A 21,926-nucleotide genomic window follows, 5' to 3' on the forward strand; every position below is an offset into this window, starting at 1 on the left:
TGAAAGCTGTGGGCAGAGTAGACTTTTCCTTGCCCTTCTCTCCCTGCCCATCCTTGATTCATATCTGGAATTCTTGCCCCCTGGTACTGAGCAAAATTCTTCTGGTTTCTTTATCCTGCCAGCTGGAAATTAGCTCTGATCTTACCACTAAATCAGATACAACATTGGTAAAGCTGAAGACCCTGTTTATAAAGCCCTACTCTGTACAATAGCAATCTGGTATGTTCTTTTTGAACACTCCTCTCATTGGAAAATGTTATTTAGCTAATTACAAAGCACGTGCTGCTTTAGGGTTTCGTACTTGCATCTCATCTGCTTAAAGTATAACAGTGAAATCTCATCTTATGCTCCTGTAGGATGAGATGCACTAGGGTTCGTGTTACAATATGAATTTGGTTTCCCATCATGATTGTGCTTGGAGCAGTCATTCTCTAAGGACTTCTTTTTTAAGAACCAGTGTGACCATGTTTCTTATCTGACAGTGTTAGTGCAATTTTTATTTTGTTGAAGAGGAAAGAGCTTTTTTTGTTTTGGGAAGACTAACGCCCTCACCCTGGTGACTATGGATAAGGTGTGATTCATGCTCCTTGGATGAACTTGGATGTACAGTAAAATCTGTTAAAATACAAGCCATGTAGAAAAAGCAACTTGAATCTTTGGATATGCACAGTTCAGACGGATGCTACTTGGAAATAGTATCAAGTATCAGAGAGGTAGCCGTGTTAGTCTGGTTCTGTAAAAGCAGCAAAGAATCCTGTGGCACCTTATAGACTAATAGACGTTTTGCAGCATGAGTGGTGAATGCCCGCCAGTGGAAATGGAAAGTGGAAATTTCAGGGCAGGTAAATATAAGCAAGCAAGAAGCAAGCTAGAGATGACGATTAGATCAAGAGGAGGATAAGGCCCTCTTCTAGCAGTTTTGTGTGAAAAACCAAGGGAGGAGAAACTGGTTCTGTAGTTGGCAAGCCATTCACAGTCTTTGTTTAATCCTAAACTGATGGTGTCAAATTTGCAAATGAACTGAAGCTCAGCAGTTTCTCTTTGAAGTCTGGTCCTAAAGTTTTTTTGCTGGAGGATGGCCACCTTAAGATCTGCTATTATGTGGCCAGGGAGGTTGAAGTGTTCTCCTACAGGTTTTTGTATATTGCCATTCCTAATATCTGATTTGTGTCCATTTATCCTTTTCCTTAGAGACTGTCCAGTTTGGCCGATGTACATAGCAGAAGGGCATTGCTGGCATATGATGGCATATATTACATTGGTGGATGTGCAGGTGAATGAACCGGTGATGGTGTGGAAACACCATCCTAGCCACCATGGATGTAGAGGCTCTCTACACAAACATCCCACACACTGATGGAATACAAGCTGTCAGGAACAGTATCCCTGATGATGCCACAGCACAACTGGTTGCTGAGCTCTGTGCCTTTATCCTCACACACAACTATTTCAAATTTAATGACAATATATATCTCCAGATCAGTGGCACCGCTATGGGCACCCGCATGGCCCCACAATATGCCAATATTTTTATGGCCGACCTGGAACAACGCTTCCTCAGCTCCCGTCCACTCACACCCCTTCTCTACCTACGCTACATTGATGACATCTTCATCATCTGGACCCATGGGAAGGAGACTCTGGAAAAATTCCACCACAATTTCAACAGCTTCCACCCCTCCATCAACCTCAGCCTGGACCAATCTACACGGGAGGTCCACTTCCTAGACACCACGGTGCTAATAAGTGATGGTCACATTAACACCACCCTATACCGAAAACCTACCAACCGCTATGCCTACCTTCATGCCTCCAGCTTCCATCCCGGACACACCACAAGATCCATTGTCTACAGCCAAGCACTGAGGTACAACCGTATCTGCTGTAACCCCGCAGACAGAGATCAACACCTAGAAAATCTCCACCAAGCATTCTCAAAACTACAATACCCGCATGAGGAAATAAGGAAACAGATCAACAGAGCCAGACGTGTACCCAGAAGCCTCCTACTGCAAGACAAACCCAAGAAAGAAACCAACAGGACTCCACTGGCCATCACATACAGTCCCCAGCTAAAGCCCCTCCAACGCATCATCAGGGATCTACAACCCATCCTGGACAATGATCCCACACTTTCACAGGCCTTGGGTGGCAGGCCAGTCCTCACCCACAGACAACCTGCCAACCTGAAGCATATTCTCACCAGTAACTGCACACCGCACCATAGTAATTCTAGCTCAGGAACCAATCCATGCAACAAACCTCGATGCCAACTCTGCCCACATATCTACACCAGCAACACCATCACAGGACCTAACCAGATCAGCCACACCATCACCGGTTCATTCACCTGCACATCCACCAATGTAATATATGCCATCATATGCCAGCAATGCCTCTCTGCTATGTACATCGGCCAAACTGGACAGTCTCTAAGGAAAAGGATAAATGGACAGAAATCAGATATTAGGAATGGCAATATACAAAAACCTGTAGGAGAACACTTCAACCTCCCTGGCCACACAATAGCAGATCTTAAGGTGGCCATCCTCCAGCAAAAAAACTTCAGGACCAGACTTCAAAGAGAAACTGCTGAGCTTCAGTTCATTTGCAAATTTGACACCATCAGTTTAGGATTAAACAAAGACTGTGAATGGCTTGCCAACTACAGAACCAGTTTCTCCTCCCTTGGTTTTCACACCTCAGCTGCTAGAACAGGGCCTCATCCTCCCTGATTGATCTAATCTCGTTATCTCTAGCTTGCTTCTTGCTTGCTTATATTTACCTGCCCCTGGAAATTTCCACTCTTGCATCCGACGAAGTGGGCATTCACCCACGAAAGCTCATGCTGCAAAACATCTGTTAGTCTATAAGGCACCACAGGATTTTTTGGAAATAGTATAAATGCAATGGCAAGTGTGGGTGTGTAGTGCCTTGCACAATGGGCCCTGTATTGCTTAATGCACTACAAATAAAACATATTTCTAATGAGGAATATTGGAATAATAACACTTATTCTTAGGCAAAGTCAGTATTAGAACTATTAAAAGATGGCAAACATTTTTGCAGAAAATTTGTCATTTTAATTCCCAGCTTTTGAAAAGGAGCAACTTCATTTATTCAACATTTTACACAAAAAAATGGATAGCAATTTCCTCCCCACCTTCCTTATTCATTGGCAAAATGGAAAAAGGTGGGGATAGGAAAAACAAAATGAAAAGTAGTTAAATTTTTCTTCCAGCGAAGAGAATTTTTTGCAAAAAATTCCCTCTTCAAATAGGCAATTTTTTTTAATTGGGATAAATTGTTTGAAAAATGTCAGCCAGCTGTAGTCATTATAAATGACAGGACTTGCATCAGGCATGAGATTATGGAAAGTGTTTAGCAAAGCTCACGATTGGGAATGCACATGTGATGTGCATGTAGGGAAAGAGTCTGGTCCCAGCTGCTAGTTGCATTACAGCCAGCGCAATCTAGGAACTCAATACATTCTCCAATGGAGGGGAAGAGGATGGGAATTTAGTGCTTGAGAACGACTCCTCTGACTTTCCTCCTTTTTAAAGAGATTAACAAAATAAAAGGCCCCAGCTGTGTAGGTAGAGAAATGCCTGCCCAGCAAATTTACCAACAGAGACACTGATAATCTGTAAGACTGGCTGACGCTTTAAATAATTAAAAAGAATAGTCTAATCCTCGGTAGAGGGCAAGCACTATTCATTGTACTCCTGCTTGCTTGTAGAAGAAAAGGAACTGACAGAGCACAGTACTTTTTCTCTGCTCTCCGGTCCCATGACTCACTCTTCTTGGGCTGTTAGTATTATTTATTATTGGTATTATAGTAGTGCCAAGGAGCCTGAGTCAGAGACCAGGACCTCATTGTGTTCTAGCCACATCAGTAAATATTAATTCACCAGATCACATGCTTTAAGATATTTAGTATCTAAATTGCTTGGATGTTTCCAAACAAAATTTTGCTAATGCATAGTTAAGGTTGTTAATTTATTCTCCCGTCCAAAATTATCTTAATTTATTCAAATATTTCTCTTGAGAATGTAACCATTATAAAGTCAGCAACTTCTTAAAGTTCTATTGCTGTGACCGCTGTGGCCCTCTCTTCCTCTAAAGACGAAATATACTGTGAAGATGAGACAAAACTAACAAATGCTCTTTTCAGTGTAGCAGCTTTAGGCACAGAGAGGGGTTAGGTTATAAACACTGCTTTTCCACAGACAGCAACTTTAGCCTCCCACATCTCAGTCCTACACCAGACTCTTCTACCAGCATACCTGGTCAGAACAAAACTGACCCTCTCCAACGGTCGTGAGGATGTCGCTGCATTCCATTCCCTCTGTCATTGCTTCCTATGCTCCGTTGCTAAGAGCCTTGGTGTGTGTCACTGACCACCATTATTACATATGCATGTTGCATCTGACCAAGATGTATGTATTAAGACCAGGGAGAGATTTCAAGCCTGCTGGGAGCCTCATGATTTTAAAGGCCCCTGTGACCACTAACTGTGGGCACTCCAAAAACAGCTACAAGTTGCCAAAACTCTAATTTGGGTCAGAGAAACCTGAAGCTAAGACAGCCCATTTTGAGGGCTGAAAGAAACTTACATATAACAGCTGAAGGCAGAGTGTACCATCCCCTTTCTCTGGGCAAGAGAAAATACACAATTACTATAGGAAAAATGTCAGATTGAGGGGGAAGGTGCCCCCCAAAACAGCTAGCTGAGAGAGATGTGTACTTGAGGATGCAGGGCTGAAGAGCAAAGGCAAGTTGGAAGGTGCTGCAGCACAGCACCTGCTGCACTTGGAAGAGGTAAAGCAGGGAGACTGTCCATGACAGGGGGAAGTAGTGATGATGGAATAAGATCATCCACTGGAGAGGGACATGGCCACAGCTCCGCAGCCAGAAGAAGAGGTGGTGGTGATGGAAGGAGAAGACTCGCTGAAAGGTTTTGAATCCTCTCCACTGCATTTAGATAGGCATGTTGGAGGAGACAGTCTGATCCAGGGTGTTGCAGCTGCTTGCCCACACTCAAAACAGGATACAGACTCTCAGGAAAGAGATGATCTGGTGAAGTGGCTCCTCCTCCAGCTTCTGGAAGGGGAGAGGAGGCGCAAGGAGGCAGAGAAAAGGTGTGAGGAGGCAGAAACAAAATTTCAGCAATTTCTCCTGGAGTTGGAAAAGAGAGCTAACAAGTTGTCTCTGAGCTCCCAGGTCAGACCTGGAGAAGCACTCCCCCCTCACGTAACTTCTCCAGACCACACAGAGTCATCGTGCTCATTCTGGATACACATTCAGAGGGTGTATCGGTGGCTGCAAGACCAGTGGCCCCTATGTATGAGTCTGTGTCTCCCAAGGCAAGTTCAAGAGACTCATTGCAGTGATGTAAGTGAGGCTGAGGACTATGCAGAAATGTGTCAGTACAGGTTTAGGGAGTTCAGATTCCAGGAGGCAGAGGGACCCCAGGAGGCTTACACTCAATTATCTGAGCTGTGCCACAAATGGATCCAGCCCGAAAGCAAGAGTGCAGCACTGATTGCTGACATGCTAATCATAGAGCAGTTCCTGGAGATCCTCCCACATGATGTTCAGACATGGGTTAGGAGAAACAGGCCAGACACTGGGAGTAAGGCTGTGTCCTTGGCAGAGTACTTCCTGGCCATAAAGGAGCATGCTCAGTGCTCAACACTGGTAAGGCCTCCAGAATGTCCTGTGAGGGAGAAATGTAGGGCTGGAAAAGCAGGGAGTGGGATTATGACTTCAAGGACAACAAATGCACTTCCTGAAGAGAAACTGGGCAGCTTGCACACATGGTCACATAGCTTACCGCAGCCCTGAGCATGTGCTGCACTGTAGATGGAGGGATGGGGATTGGCTTAGATGCTCTCATCCCTGTGACACATGAGGCAACCCAGGGTTGCAACATTTCTTGCTCCATTGTAGTCTGTTCTATGAGAGCAACATCTATGTCAATAGTTTTCTTCTATGTCATCTGCTGTCCTCTTTTTCCATCTTCCACCAAGTGGTGTTCAGTCAAGGGTTTATCTGGGAATATGGTTTTTTTTTCTAGGGTTGTCAATCAAAGTTAACTCACACGATTAACTCAAAAAAATTAATCTTGATTAAAAAGATTAATTGCAGTTTTAATCGCACTGTTAAACAATAGAATACCAATTGAAATTTATTAAATATTTTGGATGTTTTTCTACATTTTCGTATATATTGTATTCTGTGTTGTAATTGAAATCAAAGTGTATATTTTTGATTACAAATATTTGCACTGTAAAAATTTAAATCACCTCATACTAATACTATAGTGCAATCTCTTTATCGTGAAAGTGCAATTTACAAATGTAGATTTTTTTTGTTACATAATTGCACTCAAAAATAAAACAATGTAAAACTTCAGAGCCTACAAGTCTACTCAGTCCTACTTCTTGTTCAGCCAATCGCTAAAACAAACACATTTGTTTACATTTACAGGAGATAATGCTGCCCTCTTCTTCTTTACAATCTCACCAGAAAGTGAGAACAGGCATTTGCATTGCACTTTTGCAGCCAGCATTGCAAGGTATTTACGTGCCAGATATGCTAAACATTTGTATGACCTTTCATGCTTTGGCCACCATTCCAGAGGACATGCTTTCATGCTGACGTGTGTTAAAAAAATAATGCATTAATTAAATTTGTGACTGAACTCCTTGGGAGAGAATTGTATGTCACCTGCTCTGTTTTACCCACTTTCTGCCATATATTTCATGTTATAGCGGTCTCAGATGATGACCCAGCACATGTTGTTCATTTTAAGAACACTTTCACTGCAGATTTGACCAAACGCAAAGAAGGTACCAATGTGAGATTTCTAAAGATAGTTACGTCACTTAACCCAAGGTATAAGAATCGGAAGCGCCTTCCAAAATCTGAGAGGGATGAGGTGTGGAGCATGCTTTCAGAAGTCTTAAAAGAGCAGCACTCCGATATAGAAACTACAGAACCTGAACCACCAAAAAAGAGAATCAACCTTCTGCTGGTGGCATCTGACTCAGATGATGAAAATGAACATGCGTTGGTCCGCACTGCTCGGATTGTTATCAAGCAGAACCCGTCATCAGCATGGAGGTATGGCCCCTGGAATGGTGGTTGAAGCATGAAGGGACATGTGAATCTTTAGCGCATCTGGCATGTAAATATCTTGAAACGCTGCCTACAACAGTGCCATGAGAACACTGTTCTCACTTTCAGGTTACATTGTAAACAAGAAACAGGCAGCATTATCTCAAACTTGTTTGAGCGATCGGCTGAACAAGAAGTAGGACTGAATGGACTTGCAGGCTCTAAAATTTTACATTGTTTTATTTTTGAATGCAGTGTTTTTTGGTACATAATTCTACATTTGTAAGCTCAACTTTCATGATAAAGAGATTGCACTACAGTACTTGTATTAGGTGAATTGATAAATACTATTTTTGTTTTTTACAGTGCAAACACTTGTAATCAAAAATAAATATAAAGTGAGCACTGTACACTTTGAATTCTGTGTTGTAATTGAAATCAATATATTTGAAAATGTAGAAAACATCCAAAAATATTTAAATAAGTGGTATTCTATTGTTTAATCATGCGATTAATCGCGATTAATTTTTTCCATTGCTTGACAGCCCGTGTCTTTTCACATCTGTACAACATACCCAAACACCTTCAGCCTTATTTCTCAAATCATTGTCCCTACTGTCCGTTGGCCAGTCCTTTGTAACACATCAGCATTACTTACTTTATCCCACCAGTGGACACGAAGTACTCTCTGTAAGCATCTCTTATGTAATGCATTAAAGTGCCTGTTGCCAAGTTTCTGAAGAATATAACCTTGTGAGTATCACAATGACATTGTATAACTTTATCTTGGTTCTTATGTGAATCTCCTTATTTTTCCAAATCCAATATCAGTGTCAAATATGGGGAGTCAGTAATCATGGTGCTTCTGTGATTGACATGACAATACAGCATGACAAACAAGTGTGCTTCTGAGATAGACAATCAGTGCTGATGGCCAGTTCAACCAGGAAGTGGAAGCAAAAATTGGAAAGCCGTGTGGAGCTTTTTTGAAACTGATAAATATGTGGAGAGGTGGTGGTTGTTCAGGGAATCAGGATGTGGGGTAGTAGTTGGAAATCCTTCAATGACTGTAAGTGTTGTTCTCATGATCCCTGCCTTTATACTAGAGAGGGGGTTGCGGAGGGAAGAGGGCTGTTGGTGCTAAGGGGTATTCTGTCATCAGGGTCTGTTGAAATGGAAAGGAATTGACCTCTTTGGTTGTCAGGGTGATAGAAATCAACCTTTTCCAGGGATTCTAGGGCCATGGAGTACCAGAAACAGTTATGTGGATAAGCTTGTAGAGGGCTAATCAGTATACTGGGGCACAAGCTAGGGACCAGAAGTAGTGTGCTGAGCAGCACCCGACAGTTAAATAGTGTTGACCTGCCTTACTGGGATGGTGGAGAGGCTTAATATTTGTAAAGCATTCTTGTCAGCCTCTCGTTGGAGTCTCTGTAATTTTTGATAATAAGACATGCTAAGAGGAAGACAATTAAATTTCTACCCTAGATTTTTTTTTTCCCCCCAACCCACTAATTTTCAAATGCAAACCCCTTCTCCTACTTTAATGGTAAAACTTTAATCACTCAAGTGAGGAAAGAATTATGGTTCCCACAGCAACAATATTAATATTCCATACTGGTTTGTGCACAGTTGCTATGGAAACCATAACTCTGAATTTCCTGATTTGAGACGAAAATTCCTATTTTACAGTTGCCTAAAACCTATTCTACTCTTCGCCTACACAGCTCTGTTGCCGCTCCTATTCGAGACCTTAGAGCCTTTGGCCACTCATAGAATCACAGAAATGGAGGGCTGGAAGGGCCCTCAGGAAGTTGTCTAATGATCTATCCCCCCAGCCTCCTGTCTTTCTGGGGCAGGATTTAAGTATACCTAGACAGGGGGTTGGGAGTTTAAGGACAGGTTAGACAATGATGGGGATTCCACAACCTCCCTTTCAACCTATTCTAGTACGTAATACTTGGTTAGAAATGTTTTCCTAATATCCAACCTGCATCTCCCTTGCTGCTAATTAAGCCGATTACTTCTTGTCCTTCCCTTGATGGACATGGAAAACAATTGTGTGTTGTCCTCTTCGTAATGGCCTTTCACATATCTGAAGACAGCATATCCTCCCTCAGCCTGCTCAAAATGAAATACGCCCAGTTGTTTCAACCTTTCCTTGTCCTTTCCTTTATTCCCCGTCTTGTATTTCTGCATTTCATTTTTTCCTTTCTAGGTGCAGTCCTTTGCACTTCTCTACATTGAATTTTATCTTACTTAGTTCAGACCAGTTTTCAAAGTGATCTTGACAAATTGGCATTCTAATCCTGTCCTCCAAAGTGCTTGCAGCCCCTCTCACATTCAATCCGTGTCCATCTCTCAAATATGTTCTCTGCTTGTTTTTCAGGGACTGGAGTCTCCCTACACAAATGGAGCCTATGGCGCCCCTGGAGCTGCTCCACACTATGCTAATCTGCCACAGTCAAACACCTACTATTCTTCTGGGCACCCTCGGGCCTCCTACCCAGCAGAATCTCTGAGCATGTACCGACCGCCATCGCCAGCCTCGCATTGGCATTATCCCCCACCAGACTGCCCCCCGGAAGGTCCCTCTCTCAGGAGGCAGGCCCCAGGATACTCCCCACCACTGGTAAGGAAGCTAGTACAAGAAATACCTGCTTCCTTTGGGAATATGCTTGGAGGTGGTGTGAGTACAACCCAGCTCAGTATTGGATATAGCCCTTCTGGAGCAAAGGTTGGCATATGCTTGCCTAAGGGCAGCCTGCCCCTCCAGCTACCAGCCATTCAGGTCTGAGCCCTAGAAGTGCACTACTTAGCTGCTGCTCCTGGCTCCAGCATGGGAAATGTTTATCCCAAGGCTCATCTCATGCCCCAGGTCTCTCATCTCTTGCAACACAGCCTAGTATTTTGACTGACACTGTGCTGACTTAGACTGCAGCTAAACTACATAAATGGCCAAGAGAGCCAACCATGCCCACTCTTATAAAGATGTGTAACCACTCCCTCGGCCTAGGACTCAGAATTAATAGGCTGACATGTCAGAGCAAAGGTAGCTGGTCTTTGTGGCTCTTAACAAGGAGTGTTTAGTAGGAGTGGAGAAGCACGTCAACATGTATTTTCAATGGCTGAGTGAACATGACTTTGAAGGTACTACCTTCATTTCCCTCTTCCTGCAGACCCCAGGTATGCCTGTCCCGCACTATCCATATGGAGGGGATACCAACCCTGGCATTCCACAGCAAGGGCCACCACCACAACCAAGACCTCAGGATGAATCGTGGGCTTCCTCTGGCATCTATGGAATGCAGCCACGTTACGCCTGGCCTGCTGCTTCGACACCCCAAGGAAGTTCATTTATTTCAGAATCATCTCCATCCTGGTCTGGCAATGGAGCTCCTTCTCCTCATCCTCCAGCTCATGATACAAAGGTAAAGATTTAATGCTTTCAAGATTCTTTGACACTTACTGGTACCTATCTTAACTCAGCCGTGTGGGCCACTGCACAGCAGTGCAAAAACCCCGTCCCCAGAAGCTAAGCCTGCTGCTTTTACAGTGCTTCTAGCTCCTGCTGGTGCAGGGAAGAAGAGATCTTGCTTGGAAATCCAATACTGTTTGGGATTTACGTACTGCTTTTACAACCTCAGAATGCTGTACAATGCTAAATAATTGTAGAGTGAGTCCGTCAGTCAGGATGAGCTCTCTGACTGCCGGTCTGTGATCACACCACTAGATTACACTGCCTCCCTGAAAAACATGTATTTTTCATCTCTTTGAAGTGCTTCCACCTTTTCACCCTCTGTTAAAGTAATGGGTTCATACTACATAGAAACAAACTAATAAAAACTAGGAATTCTCATAATCATCTTTTAGATCCATTAACTTAAATATCCATAAAGAATATTCAGAGTTATACTTAATGCAAAAAACTAAAAGGAGGTATTGGAGGGGGGATATCAGATCTCATGCTCCAGGTCTTAAAACAGTCTCTCATTAGCAGGGATTAGGATGAGACCTTTATGGGGGGCAGATTATCCCATATCTGCCTGCTGCAGGGTTTCTTGCATCTTCCTCTGAAGCATCTGGTACTGGTCACTGAGAGCCAGGAGACTGGGCTAGAAGGACCTGTCCTGATCCACACGCAATTGCTGTGTTCCTGTCCCAAGTGAACTCCTGGGCACAGGAATCCTTTACTAGAGACTTCGCTAAAAAATAATGTTGTGAGAATAACAGATTCTGTTCCTTCCTAGTCTCACCATTCTCCTCTTTACAGTTAGAGGCCCTGGCCACACCAGGATCAGATCTCTGGAAGGTACAACTATGTTGACAAAGTACTTGCTAGCAAGGTTCTAATGTGGATTTTTTTGGAATAGCATGGCCATGAATTTGTCATCTGAGAATAGTTATAAAATTGTGTAATACGCTCCCTGGAAACAGAGTATCTCTCAAGATCCTCTGAAATACATCCACACTTATCAGAGGAATTGTGCTAGAATCCTGCTAGCAAATATCATTGTTAAACATAGCTGTAGCAGCATAATCCTGACCCGACTATGGGCTATTTCACAGCTGTCGCATTGTCATTCTGCAGACAGAGTTTTGTGAACCAGGTGTGGTTCCTCTAACTAGTTTGTTCTTAAATAGGTCAAAGACTTGAGCACTAGCTGTCTTTGAGCATTCCTTTTTGGGCTTGTTTATGGGCAGCAATGCTTATGTAAGAAAGGTATGTGAGTTTCATGTTATTAGGTCACTGTATATTATGACATCATGATGGATGACAGTCTCAAAGTGCAGGCCTCATCCTTAGTAACTTCCATTGCCTGAACCCTTTTTGCACTGCCATCCTGGGCATGCACATCTTCCAAATGAGCAGGGAGGCAGACTGGCCCTGTTGCTCAGAGATCTGCTTGCATTCCCTCTTTGATGCAGGATGTGGGATAAGAAAACTGGTGTTGAAGGAAACACATTTTGAAACCTCTGCTTGTTTCTGATTTAGGATGCTACTTATGACAAACCAGACCAAGGAGCAAACCACAACAACTACTTTCCAGAAGTCAATCAGCAGCCCTCTGGGACTATGAATGATCATAAGTCAACTCAATTCAACACCAAACCATCCCATTTCAATTCCAAAGTGCAGTACTGCGCACAGCCCCAAATGTATAATAATGTACCTAGGAAACCACCTTTGAACCAGGATGCAGGTTTTAAACCCAGCGACCAGCCTTTGTCAAACTCCCTGGGAATTCAGCCAGGGATTCAAAGAGTTATGCAAGTTATGGAGGAGGTTGAGCAGTTGGAGCAAGAAGTGGATGAATTTGTAGGAAAAAAGACAGACAAAGCATACCGGCTTCTGGAGGAAATGCTGACCAAGGAGCTGTTGGAACTGGATTCCATAGAGACTCATGGCCAGGACAATGTTCGACAGGCTAGGAAGGAGGCTGTTCATAGAATCCAGGCCATACTGGAAAAACTGGAAAAAAAGGGATTGTGAAAGACCGATGGTAACAACTCAAGGCCTGCTATGGACATCCAAAAGCGCTCTGGTTAGGCTTAATTTTCAGCCTGCTTCTAACTACTGTTGACCATGAAAAGCAATAAAGTCTGACTATACTTTAATTTTTTTTTAAACCCAACAAATGATAACTTGGCTGTGGACGAATGAAGGAAGGATTGAAACATCAGTCCTGAATTTTCAGGTTGTTATTCCAGGCCAATGAATGTACAGACAACTATGGAATTCTGACATTGCCAAACAAAGTGCTTTTGCCTCTGTGGGTGTCTACGTGCTTTTCATCAGCAGGAGAGGAAACCATTGTATGGAACAGACTTTTCTGTACTAGGCCAAATGTGTGTCTGTAGATGCCACCTGCTGCCCCATGGCTTCTTAAACAGCTGGAATTTCTGTTAGTTACAAAGGCATTGTAACACACAGCAAGTAAAACAGGACTTCAGGCTCTTGGACTACTATTCTTGGCTATTATTTACAGCTTCATCACTCTAGTCATTGAGATTGATGTGTATTGTTCTGTGTCTTTTTGGTGCACGCTGTAGTACTGTCTTGAAATACTGGTGGAAGAGACCATATTAGCAACGAATCAATATGGCAACTTCACACTGTTTTCTTCTATATAGTGAAGAGCTATTCAGTGATGTTTTATGTGGGGAAGCGGTAATAAGGAACACAATTGGGAGCTTTTGAATTCCGCCTCTAAAAAGGCAGTGGTGCAAATGAGAGATGGCGGCATGATCCTAGCAAGTGAAACATTTGGAAATTATTTTTCATGGCAAATTGGGGTAAAAATCCACTTTTGAATTGTAATGTCCTTTCACATAATGCAGTTTTGTATTTCACTATAATCTGCATAACTGGTGGTTCTGTACAGTGCACTGTGGAGGGGAGAGGTAAAACATCTGCCTTTAACCGGGGGGCTACCACATCTGAAATTAAGTAGTCATTACTGTGTATGATAAGAGAAACTGGCAAGTTTTAAAAATAATTTTGTACTGATAAGAAGTTGGAAGTGACTTTCTTTAAAGTTTGTGTGAAACTATAAATGGAACCTGTTGTAACCAAAGCACCATACCTGGAATTCTGTCCTTGCAGCAGATCCTCATAAGACAAGGCAGCAAGTGACATGGAAATAGTGATATTCATGATGTTGAAAGGAGGTTGGTGCTACTTTTGAGATGGCTTGGAGCAGACCAGTTATGTGAACCCGTTAGCCTTTTGCTCCTGGAATAATGACCCCATTTTCCTGAAGCCATCCAGCCTGGCATTCTCTGTGCTGCCAGTCAGTGCAGTGGAAGATGTATGTCTGCAGATTCTACATCCTTAGTGCACCTGAATTCTGCTGGAATCAGCTCACCTCTCCAAGCGTTCGGATCCATCCTCATAATCATGCATGTGGTTGGCAGTCTAGAAAATGTACTCTGGGCTAATTCAGAAGAGCAGAGTAATCAGTCCGGGCCAATAAATGTTTTGGATTGGAGGACCGTGTTTAATAGCAATCAATGCCTCCTATCAGGCAGAGACCAACCAGGCCTAGCTAACGCTGTTTGGGATATAAAGTTGAATCTGATTCCAAAGAGCAGAAGCTATGCTCTAGTTCGTCACTATATTTTAAGCAGCCTCCAGCTCTATGCTAATATGAGGGGGTGGGGGGAAGGATCTGGTTACAAGGACTGAATGTCTGCAAGAAGTAATGGTACATCATTCATGAATTAAACAATGGTTGATGCTACCAGTGCTTCTGAGAATTAATGTTATCCTAGTGTAACACCAACAGACCCCAGTCGCTGGGCAGGATCGAATCTGGGACCTTTGAAGCTTACTGCATGAGCTAAAAGCCAACTGGCTGTTAGCTAAGGCTGTAGAGCAGACTCATTTTATCTCTCTCCAAGTGGTCTTGGTGCCACTAGATAGGACAGAACATCACACCCAGAAGGTGTGTGGGTTACACTAGCACTTCCTCTAACCTGCATGCTTCATGGCAGAATATTTCTTTATATAATGTGTAAGAAGTTTGCCAAGGAACTACCATTGCTGTCATAGTTAGTTATTTTCCCTGGAGGAGCAGAGAGAGAAACACCTATTTGTTCTGGGAATTTGTGCTCCTTTCATTTACTGCACAGTTTAAATACCCTGGTGCTAGGAATGTTAAATCCTTAGTGCAGTTGTTGTTGGGTCCTAGCTGCATCTCTATAATGTGCTTAAAATTTTCCCAGAAATTACTGCTTCAGGCTCACAAAAGAAATCTAAGATTTAGCAGAAACTTTGTTTTTGAAAGGGGACATGAGTATCGGTACAAAAGTTCCAGGTAGGAAAAGGCTTCTTTGCTAAGATGAAGTTAGCTAGACAAAAATTGTACCAGAAAAATACTCCATTTGCTGTAACCTTACAAAATTAACAGCACAGCTTAACTCCTTTTCCTCAGATTCTCTGGTGACCTAGGGTAGCGCAGTCATTGTACAGGCTGAGGAACCTGCAGCCTCCTCACTAGAAGTAAAATGGTCAGAACAGGCTAGTGACTTATGTAAATTAATGTAACTTTGCCAAGCAACTTTTCACAGAAATGTAGGGATGGAAGGGACCTCGAGGTCATCAAGTCCAGCCCCTGCGCTGAGGCAGGACCAAGTAAACCTAGACTTGACAGGTGTTTGCCTAACCTGTACTTAAAAATCTCCAGTGACGGGGATTCCACAGTGTCCCTCGGAAGCTTATTCCAGTATGATAACTACTCTTTGAGTATGGACTTTCAATCAGTTATATACCTACCTTATGGTAATTTCACCTAGACCACATTTCCCTAACTTCATTATGAGAATGTCATGGGGGGACTGTGTCGAAAGCTTTACTAAAATCAAGGTATCACCTATATTGCTTATCCATTAGGCCAGTAAGCCTGTTAAAGAAGGAAATTAGATGGGGGGTAGCATACTTTTGTTTGGCATATCCATGCTGACTGTTATCCTTATAAACTGGTTGTTTAATAATTTGTTCCAGTATCTTTCCAGGTATCAAAGTTAAGCTGACTGGCCTAGAATTCCCCAGGGCCTCTTTTGTTCCCTTTTTTAAAGGTAGTATTATGTTGCCCTTTCACCCTCTGGGACGTCATCTGTCCTCCATGAGTTCTCAAAGATAATCACTAACGATAACTTTTGTTCCCTCTGACCATAGCCTTTAAAAGCTCTCTTCCATCAGCTAATTAAACACTAATTATATCAACCACTCAAAAGAATCCGACAAAGTGGGTATTCACCCATGAAAGCTCATGCTAGTCTATAAGGTGCCACAGGACTCTTTGCTGCTCTTTCAAAAGAAATGAAGAGTTAAGGCTGAGTTGAAACTTCTTGTGACTAATAAGGATTTAAGATGGTGGCATTATACTTCTTCTTAGGTCTGAGCTTTTGCCTGTGCATCTTGCACCATTCTGACTTTGTTAAATTAACTGTGGGCTTGACCATGTTCTCCTGAGCACCAGCCATCTACACTGTGGAGTTATGCCATGTGGGCTGTTCAGCACAACATTGTTTTCTTTGCAGTGAATTCCTCCCTGTCCTGTGTGTTAACACTCACCTTACAAAAAGGGTTATGCACACCTGCTGAAATGTCCCCTAAAAATGATTTTCAAAATAAAAGTCCTCATTGGACATAAGACTACCTGCTTCATTGAGTTATGCAGCTTAGACTAACAATGTGTGGCATTTGTGTCTTATCAACATTAATCTTCACAAGTGCCTCCTGTGAGGAAGGTGAATATTATCATTATTTAAGCTTGCAGAGGGCTCAGGGAGCTGGGGCACAATTTGAATAGATCCCAAAGAATCCCAACTCCCAGTGCTGTGCTCTAATCACTCCCTTTTCATGTGTTATTTAGGTTTTTTTAATTGGGGGAAAGATATTAGTCTCTGAGTTTCTCAAGTGCAGAAGCATGGTGAAGACATCCTGGGCTCTAAAACATACTGGCTTATGACTAGCTAGAAAACAGAAGTGCACATTAAGTTACTTAGTGCTAGCGAACACTTTGAAACTGCTTTTCAAGGTGATGACATCATGGTGATGACAACATGGAACAGGACCCTAAACTCATCAAGAAGTCAGGGAGTGCAAATCCAAGAGACTTGCAAAGTCAGTCTCATCTCCTGCCACTCTGTACCCTTGTGCCTGTGCTGCAAAAAGGCTCACTCTGAACAGTGCCTGAAAGAGGAGTGATACAGAATTGGTAGGCATATCAGGAGGGAGAACACTTCTCTTTTTTTCAGAATGATTTGAACCTGGAGATGAGTGAACAAGAAATGGACAGAGGATTTCTTGTGTTATGATTATTTTAAATGGAGTTAAGCTTAGTGATGGGAGAGGAAGCCTCGCTCTCTCAGAGCCTTGTGTATCCTCCGAGTTCAGCTTTTGTTTTTTTGCTTTTGTTAGGCCCCAATTCAGTATAGTACCTAAGCAGATGTTTGTGCTTTACTGAATAGGGATAGCTCAGTGGTTTGAGCATTGGCCTGCTAAACCCAGGGTTGTAAGTTCAATCTTTGAGGGGGCCACTTAGGGATCTGAGGCAAAAATCAGTACTTGGTCCTGCTAGTGAAGGTAGGAGGCTGGACTTGATGACCTTTCAAGGTCCCTTCCAGTTCTAGGAGATAGGTATATCTCTTATAAATACATGCTTAAACCATCTGCTTAAGTCTCATTAAAGTAAATGGAACTGAAACATATGATGACTTGCTTTGCCGAATGGAGGGCCATCCTTATTCATCTGAATCCAAGTGAAAGCACTTGGTGCATGAAGTTATAGCTCTGAAATGCATACACAGTTATGGAAATAAGACTGGATTGTTTCTCAAGAATAGGCATAGAGGGTTTTTAGAATTGTAGCTGCACCTCAGCCTTTGTGCTGCTTTTCTCTGAGGATACTGTATTCTAAGTGTAAGCTCTATAGCAGTTACTTATTTACAGGTAAGTGACGAAATGAAGCTGTGATTAGATTCAGTAAGAATTTGAGATTCACTGAACTTACTCTTTAGCTTCTGGTTTCCTTTTATTAAAAGCCACATTAAGAACAAAATTGATGTGCCTCCTACAGTCCAATTTCTTTAATAGTGATTTCCAGAATTCTCTCATGTGGTATGCAACTGTTAGTCACCAGTCAGCTTTAACTGAAGATTTCTGATAACACAGAGGATCATAGAGCAATCCTGGACTACCTCACCAGCGAATAGATAACATAACAATGTTGTGAGCCAGTGCTGAAAAACAACATGCACATTCATCTGCTTTATAATCCATGGTTCTCTGGACTGGGACAAAGGTTTACTACTGCTGACACGGGGCAAGAATGACATCAGTCTATACTGGGGTAGGCAACCTATGGCATGCGTGCTGAAGGCAGCATGCAAGCTGATTTTCAGTGGCACTCACACTGCCCAGGTGATGGCCACTGGTCCGGGGGGGGGGGGCTCTACATTTTAATTTAATTTTAAAAGAAGCTTCTTAAACATTTAAAAAACCTTATTTATTTTACATATAACAATACTTTAGTTATATTATAGACTTATAGAAAGAGACCTTGTAAAAACGTTAAAATGTATTACTGGCATGCGAAACCGTAAATTTGAGTGAATAAATGAAGACTTGGCACACCACTTCTGAAAGGTTGCCGACCCCTGTCTATACATTCTGAGGGACCAGTCCAAGAATGTGCCTCGTATTTGGGAGTCAAAGTCAGAGGAGGCTTTTTCTTTTTTAAATTAAAAGGCTGAACCACCAACAAAAATGATAGGTAATGTGGCCTGCAAACCAATATTGGTTGTAATTGCCTGTGTGAATGTGGCTGAATAGATATTGGCTAGCCTTTTAGAAGAGGGTGCCCTTTTCTAGGGTTTGTAACCCACCGCGTGTGACTTTACAAAATTCAGTGGAAAGGTTTGGAGGAGGAGGAGGAGTGTAGTATTCATACTGAAACACAGGTAAGGGGAATGAAAATGTCCTGTTTAAAAAAAGGGCTGAAATGTTAGTTTATCCTTTCAGCAAGCTTAGTTACTGAACAGCTCTGTGGAAAGGCATTATTGGTAGATTACACTCTTAGCCAAATAGCAGCATGCCTTTATCCATCGGCCAGCTGGCAGCTTTCATTTGTTATAGTGGAAGGTGGACAACTGACAGCTCTGGTGCAGATTAAGGCATTCCCTTCTGTTTTCTGACCTGTAGAAAATTCCAATTGATATAATGACATTCTGCCTGCCTAAATCCCTACTGCAGTTTCTAGCATCCACAACTCTCACAAACTAAGTGGGGTCAAACTGGGTCAGCACTTGGATAGGAGACCTGTGAGGAATACACCAAATTGGCAGTGATGGTACAACAGAAGGTGCTTTTGGATATTGAATGAATGGCCCACAGAAAATAGGAGTACTGTGCTATTGGAGGTAGCTATCTGTCTTTCAGACAAAATGTAAAACTGTGGTCCTTCCATAGCACTTTTCAAAAGAATTATCCCCTGTGTCCTTGTCCTACTCTGGTAATTATAGTCTGCTGTCTTAAATTCCTCTTCAGTTCAACCGGACTTTATTCTTCATTTCTTGCCTTAAAACTATTTGAGTGCACTCTGTCATGTTGCACAACAGAGATAAGTTAAGTGATCTCTGTGTATGTGTTTGTAAGGCACTTTGTGATTCTTCTAAATGTAAGACCGTATGGAAATGTACAATCGTTATCACAAGGAATTCAAATAGTGGAACACTCAGTCGAGTGCTGCTGTTAAACCCACAGCCAGCAAGGCCAGAATGGGCTACTAATCTACATGAATCTCTACAGTGATGGTGCCTTTGCCACCCATACAACAAGCGTGTCTCATAAATCCACTCTTGAAAATAGAAACTCAAGTAAAAAGCACTTTGAGTCTCTCTACAAAGACAAAACCCTTCCACTTTACTTTGTTTCAGAAAGCACCATTTGTTTAGAAATATGCACAATCCTATTCATTTTAAGCCACTAGGTTGTATTGATAAGCCACAATGCATGCAAGAGACTTTGAAAAATAAAAGTTAAAGAAATGTCTTATGGCATTGATTGGAGATCACTCTCTGAAGTGCTCATTTGCTTTGGAGGTTGTAGGCAGTTGGCATATAGAGCATGGTACCCTGTGAGGCTGCCATGCAGATTGGTTGTATGAACACAATCTATGCCATGAGCAAAGTGACTAGCTGAAACCCCAAAATCAAGCTTTGCTATGATCTCCTAAATTGCTTTGGCTTCAAAAGCTTGGGCTGGCAGGCACCTTTTGAATTAATCCATGCCACCTGCTACACGTACCCACTGTGGGTATGTGTGCAGATCCCTAGACTGGAACAGGAGGAGGTGCTGAGGATCAGGATTAATATGCACTGGCAAAGTTGTGTGGTAGGATCTTACACTGCACCTTCCTTCTGCTATGCATGATTCTAACCAGTGCTATTCATCACTCACTTTCATGAACGCAGTTTCCTCACAAATGTAAAAAGCAGCATGCTATAAAGCCAGTCCGCCCAAAGCACATCTCTGGGCCACACGTGGTCCTGGTGAGTGCCTAACATGCCCCACTGATCTATATTGCACACAGGGCTACAACCCTTTCATGTGGCCCTCTCTGTACTAGCTATGCTGCAACACAGCAGCTGGTATGCAGTGAATGGCTTCTCTTTTCTCCTATTGTTGGTGAGTGAATACAGGCAAAGGCAGGAGATGGGGACAGGGGACCCAGCACCAAACCAGAAAGAGCAGAGTGTTTGCCCCCACAAAGGGATTGTATTTCTCATTCTACCAATCAGCTGAGCAAGCCAGCAGAATCAGCAGCCGAAGGTACAGTACTGTGTGATGCAGGAAGGATTAACTGTTCTGGCTCAACTGCAGCAGCCTAGAGCCTCATTTTATAATAAATTGGCAGCCTCCAAGATGAAATGATTGTTTTCCTTTGCATGGTGTCCCAGTGAGGTCGATTATTCAGGGCCTTGAGTGTCTTGGTTTGAATATGTGATCACTAGGTTGTGCTTACAGCCAGGCAATGTGTAAACAACCTTTTTGTATTCTCAGACTGGCCTGCTCCCTCTGGATATGTGTGGCACAAGAGAGGGCCAAATTACATTTCATATGGAAACCACAGTATTTGAATGTCATGATGTGTGGCTGTTAGTTTAGAATTTACATTTAGTAAGAGTGTGTTTTGCTGCTATGTACTAGACATAGCAGTTTAACCATTGGCATTTACAAATAAAACTAGGGCAGCTTTACAGTATGTAAAAATGAAAATATACAAACTCTCTCACCTCAGCCCCAAGGAAGTATTTTCCCCAAAAACTGTGTTTAAATGATTGGATAGCTGACAGAGAAGTTTCATGCCAGCTGATATGAAATGGAACAGCTGGGAAATACATTTATATTATTTTTATAATGTTCTATACACAGGCCAAAAATTCTGCAATATGTATTTTACTCTCTTTTTCCCTAGTTCTTTTGAGAGGGGTGCTGGCCAAGGGTTGGTGGAGTAGATATTTATTTATATATGCAATCCTTGATATTTTATCTTGTATATTTTATTTTATGAGATGAGTGCACAAAGCATAGGAAAGGCATTTAAAATGTTTATAAATAGGAATAAGTGAAATACATATTTTATCTAGTTAAATCAAGGTATTCCTAGTATCTGTATCATCCCCCCTGACATCAGCTGTATTAACATTCACTGTCTGATCCAGCAGTGCTATATGCTCACTCATGTGTGCGCGCACGCACGCACATCCTCCTGGCTTTCTGATTCTCTCAGCTGTGTTTAACCAAGAGTGACACTTACATGAAATCCTGCTGGGGACCAGGGCCTTCCTACTCATCCTCCAGTTTTCTATGGACCCTTCTCCATGAGCTCTTGCAAACAGCAGCCTGGTGCTATCTCAGCACTAGATTAGCAGAACAGATCCTGCATGTCCCTACTCTGTACCCATCGCTTCTCTTTAGTCCCCCTTCTCTACTCTCTCCTCCCCTGACCCCTCTAGCCCCCACCCCTTCCCCGCTGTCCCCCGTTTCCCCCCCCCCCCCCGCTCATGGATACTAAAGGAGACTGGAGGACAGAGCTGGCTCCGTGAGGGGCAACCCCCCACCCTGAAAAAAATGCATCCTTGGGGCCAACCCAAGCAAGGTCGAAGGGCAGAGGCAGAGCCAGGCCCCAGGGCTGTGTCGGGGGCACTGGGCACCACTGAGGGGCAGGGCCAGAAGCCACCTGCCCTTTGCCCCCTCTAGACCCCCCCCTTGGGGGCGTCTAAACACCCTCTTC

General features: G+C 42.8%; 1 protein-coding gene across 7 annotated transcripts in view; it reads left to right on the forward strand.

Annotated features, from left to right (window-relative positions):
- BAG4 (BAG cochaperone 4) overlaps positions 1-13,086 on the forward strand; it is a 19,593-nt gene extending 6,507 nt beyond the window's left edge. For 5 of the 7 annotated variants that reach the window (XM_039523192.1, XM_039523194.1, XM_039523193.1 and 2 more), the window contains exons 3-5: positions 9,512-9,754; positions 10,302-10,553; positions 12,119-13,086. In XM_039523192.1, the coding sequence (XP_039379126.1) occupies positions 9,512-9,754; positions 10,302-10,553; positions 12,119-12,616 (993 nt within the window). In that variant the 3' untranslated portion in view covers positions 12,617-13,086. The other 2 variants (XM_039523188.1, XM_039523191.1) reach the window with 2 other exon arrangements.
- The last annotated feature ends 8,840 nt before the right edge of the window (positions 13,087-21,926 follow it).

The sequence above is a fragment of the Mauremys reevesii genome, linkage group 2 (genome assembly GCF_016161935.1).
Source record: "Mauremys reevesii isolate NIE-2019 linkage group 2, ASM1616193v1, whole genome shotgun sequence".
In the NCBI taxonomy this organism is placed as follows: Eukaryota; Metazoa; Chordata; order Testudines; family Geoemydidae; genus Mauremys; species Mauremys reevesii.